The 4,646-nt window shown below is 44.8% G+C and overlaps 1 protein-coding gene across 2 annotated transcripts in view; it reads right to left on the bottom strand.

Annotated features, from left to right (window-relative positions):
- LOC100946134 (proton-coupled amino acid transporter 1) overlaps positions 1–4,646 on the bottom strand; it is a 39,705-nt gene that overhangs the window by 10,532 nt on the left and 24,527 nt on the right. For both annotated transcript variants that reach the window (XM_003782025.3, XM_023516537.1), the window contains 2 exons: positions 4,052–4,150; positions 1,116–1,282 (listed from right to left, as the gene is read on the bottom strand). In XM_003782025.3, the coding sequence (XP_003782073.1) occupies positions 1,116–1,282; positions 4,052–4,150 (266 nt within the window). The remainder of the gene's footprint in view (positions 1–1,115; positions 1,283–4,051; positions 4,151–4,646) is intronic.

Consider the following 4,646-nt stretch of genomic DNA (forward strand, 5'->3'; position numbering starts at 1 on the left):
TACTTCTGCTGTTCCCAATCCACATATCTTCCAGGGAAAGGTGGCACAGTGACACTGAGCTACCACCTGACTCTTCTCTCTTGGGAAGGGCAGGAACATTTGGGAAGGTAAGAGCAGATGGATAAGCCAATTACCCAGATTTCATCACTATGCACTGTATGCATGTTTCAAAATAGCATACATACCTTATGAGTATGTGCAATTATTATGTATCAATTAAAAATAAAAAATAATGAAAGCCGGCAGCAAAGAAAGAAAGACTTTTTAAAAAACAATGGCCCATTTCTGGGTTACTGCTAGGTTGGCTGTACAACTAAATTGATTCTCCGACCCCTGCTGATTTAGGAGTCCCTTGCTAGATGGTGACATAACAAATAAATAATTTTCTCAGTTTGCTCAATCTGTCCTCTCCCAAAGTCTCATTGACTAGAGGTCTAGAGAGCACACAGGCAAATCAGCCAGGCTGGACTGAAAGGTTATTCTGATCCCTGGCACACTCGACCAGCTCCTCCGTGTCTGCCAACAGCTGTTCTCCAGAATGCGATTTTAATCTTCAAAACAGCATGGTTGCTTAGCACACGCCCTAGGACATCTACCTTTTTAGAAAGCATTTCAGTGTGTCTCAGTGTTTCTCTCTAATACAGCCACCAATGAAAGAGAGGTACAAAAGGATTCCCGACAGCCCCTGCTCCACAGTGAGACACTCCCACCTGCACATCAAGCCTGCAACTGCCAAGGGCAAGGAATGGCAGGAGCTGGTAACTAAATGCAAGCTTGCCCTCCCCCTTCCCCATCTTCCCCATCTATTTGGGATGCTATAAAGTGAACAGACTAGATAACATGGCTCTTCTGCACTTAGGATTTCTGAGGAACAAATGGCCTATCAGTGAGCTGATCAATAGGTGGCATTAGCAGCAGTCTCCACAAGAATCACTCATCAAAACACAGTGGCAGATGAGGGGGATGGTGACAGTGATAGGCTGGAGTGAAGTGGGCTGATGTAAGAGGTAAGAGGAAGAATCCACACTTTGACCCATTAATTTTTTCAAATGTCCAGTGCCCTTGGGAGGGTTTCAAATGTCCATGCCCTGGGGTGTCCCTCCCCCATCACGTACCAGCAGTTGGGCAGGTTGAGGGTTATGCTGCCTTGGATGTTAGCTCCAAACTGCAAGTACCCCAGACAGCCCAGGCTGATGTAGAGGATGGTGACAATGGCCATACCCACATACAGGATGAGTGGAAATTTCTGGGGCTCCTTCATTTTATTTTCAAGGGGCAGAACCTATAAGAGAGAAGTGAGGGAGGGAAGAAAGCACCAAAAGTAAAAGCAAAATTAATGCCCCCCCCCCAATTTAATGTCCTCAGAAAGAGTAACTTCTTTATCCCCAGAATTCCCCAGAAGCACATCTGTTCTTTACTAGATAATGAATCAAAGTGGTTTCATCAGAAGTTATACTCTTGGGAGTGGAGGGGACTCCACAGCCCACTGTCTGTCCAGGAAGTCCTAAGAGGTAAGGGTGAGGTGGGACTAGAGTCCAGGACTCCTGGGCGAGGCCAACACTCTGCCTTCCTGCTGCGGGATCCCATGAGTGCAGACACATGGTGACCACAGGTCCCTCACGTCACACCGGCCCCACACCTCATTTGAGATCACAGCCTCCTCCTAAGCTGTCTAAAATGTGCAAAATACAGGCCAGGGAAAACTGCCACGCTAGCTCAACAGGGGAGGCTACCAGCAGAGACAATTTAAACCTCCAAGTTAGAGAAACTGAGGTACAGAAGATGCAATGACTTGATAGAGGATCTCGAGACTTAGAGACTTAACAAAGCTTAGTTTCCAGACTCTTCTATCAAACCACTGACCTTTGCTGACTCCTTCATCCTAATAGGAGACATTCTTTAACTTTGGCAAAAGCAAAGACCCTTTATTCAGATAAGATCATGGGGTTGGGGAAAAGAGCAGGTGTGGTTCACAATCTGCCACCACCTGCACTGCACATGGCCCAGCTAACAGCCAGTGACAGCACAGGGCAATGTCTAGTGGCTCCACAAACTATCTTAGATCTTGTCATTACACTCATTTTCCTACAATGCCTATGGCCATGAAGCATGGTACCTTTGTGTTGTGCTGTATGCCCAACTCCATGACCCTGCTACAGGCCAGGGGCTCCGAGGGACACCACAGCTCTGTGGCCCCCTCTGACCCTCAGCATCCCTCGCCATCAGCTCCAGGGTCTCAAGCTCTAGTTAATCCACATTCACTGGAAACAGATTCTAAACTTAACCATCAGTTGCTTAATACCAAGAATACAAAGAACCAGAAGGCAGGGCGCCCATCTCCTTCATGTCCTGTCTTAGGTCTGGGACAGTAGTGTAGATGCAGAGAGCACCATGAACGTGCAGTGTGCAGCCTGGCGCTTCACCCTGACACCCAGGACAACCCTTCAATCCAGAACTAAAAATCAAAACTGCAGAGTCCTCTCTCTGTTGTAAAGACAGAAGATACAAAGAAATCTTGAAGTAACAGATGAAGATGTTTGATGTTTACAGAATGATAATGTATCCAAACCTTGGCTAGTGAAACAAAGGAGAGAACAACTTCTGCACTGTGCTGTTACAAGAAAAAACGGATACAAATTCCCAGTACAATGTCTCTTAAGAACCCAGAATCTCTGGGCATCTTTTCACACCTTCTCCATCTCTTCTCTCAAGTCCTGAGTTGTTGGCACCTCCTCTCACTGCTAAAATAGAGGTCCACTCAGGCCCCAACCCCAGCAGCAGAAAACCCTTTGTGCTTGTGGATGAAGGTCTGACAGCCTCCCTGGGCAGCCAGAAGCCTCAAGAAAGAGGACAGGGGAATGTTTCCAAACTTAAGACAATCAATGGTTTGCATGAGGTCATCCCTGAAGCCTCCCCCAGCACATCAGAGCATCAACACAATCTGGGTGATTCCTCAGGATTTTGACCAAAACAAAACAAAACAAAACAATACAAAACAAAACCCTGTCCAACTTCCAGATTTTCTTGAAAGTAAAATATGGTATTAGGAAAATCAATAGAGAGAAAAAAATGCCAAGAAAGGAAAAGACTCTTCCCATTGTCAAACCCTTGGCCAAGAGAGCTACTAACTTTCTTCAGAGAATTCTAGGCCAGGTGCAGTGGCTTATACCTGTAATCCGAGGACTCTGGGCGGCTGAGGTGAGTTTTTCACCTGAGCTCATGAGTTCGAGACCGCCTGAGCAAGAATGAGACCTCATCTCTAAAAATAGCCAGGCATTGCGGTGGATGCCTGTAGTCCCACCTACTTGGGAGGCTGAGGCAAGAGGATCTCTTGAGCTCAGAAATTTGAGGTTGCTGTGAGCTGTGAGGCCACAACACAACACTCTACCGAGGGTGACAAAGTTAATTAAGACTCTGTCTCAAAAAAAAAAAAAAAAAAGAACTCTTATCTTTGTTATATAAATAAATAAATAAATATCAAATTAGGTACAATTGAGTGGCAGATTTCCCATCAATGTGCCATGACAGAGAAATTATTCATGCATTTATTGATTCAATAATAAAATAAATAACATTATTAATAAAAATGTATTAAATATTTACCATGTATTAGGGACTATGCAAAGCACTTTGTACATTTCTCACTTAATCCTAACAACTACTATTCCTTAAGCTCACTTTTCAGGAGCAAACAATAAAAGTTCAGAGAGGTGAGTCCTTATACAAGATCACACAGCTACCCTTTGGCAGGGCCAGGACTTTTACCCCACATGGGTCTGACTCCAGACTTCATGTTCCTGATTGCTTACTGCACATACAGAGGTAAGTGTGCAATGGAGGGGTCTTGGATGTAAATGTTTTAAAATCATATATAATTTATCTTGAAAAGTTAAAGCTAGAAAACGTCAATCCCTGAAACACTACCCATTAACTGGCTAGTAACTCTCAGAAGATAATTTCTAACAGTGCTTCTTTAACAGTCCTTGAAGCTGACCTCAAAGACCCCGAGGGCACCAGAGAACACTGTGCCCAAACCAAGTGCAACTCTTACCATCCCAATGCCTTCAAATGCAAAAATGGCTGTGCCAAAGAAGAGAGGGTAGGTCTTCCAGGGGGCCACCAGGGGCAGACGGGAGGGGTCTGGGATCCTCTGAAAGAGAAAGAAAACAAAGCAAAAGGCTATACAGAGATTCAAGATTTGAACCCCAGATCAGATCAGAGAATCTTAATAAATCCAAGATTCCCTAAAGGGATAAAAGTCTGATACCTGACAGATGATTTGGGGACATATAGCTTTTGTATTTTTTTCTCTTCAGGCTGAGAAAACCCTACTTGTCTTGGGGAAAAGATCAGACCAATGTACTGTAAAAAATTCAGGCTCAGCACCCATAGCTCAGTGGTTAAGGCACCAGCCACATACACTGGGGCTGGCAGGTTCGGACCCAGACCAGGCCTGCTAAATAATGGCAACTACAACAACAACAACAAAATATGTGAGTGTTGTAGTCGGTCCCTGTAGTCCCAGCTACTTGGGAGGCTGAAGCTAGAGAATCACTTAAGCCCAAGAGTTGGAGGTTTCTGTGAGCTGTGATGCCACACCATGGGTGGGTAACATAGTGAGACTCTATCTCAAAAAAAAAAAAAAA

Source organism: Otolemur garnettii, unplaced genomic scaffold, assembly GCF_000181295.1.
Source record: "Otolemur garnettii isolate 467f Iridium unplaced genomic scaffold, OtoGar3 scaffold00003, whole genome shotgun sequence".
Taxonomy (NCBI): Eukaryota; Metazoa; Chordata; class Mammalia; order Primates; family Galagidae; genus Otolemur; species Otolemur garnettii.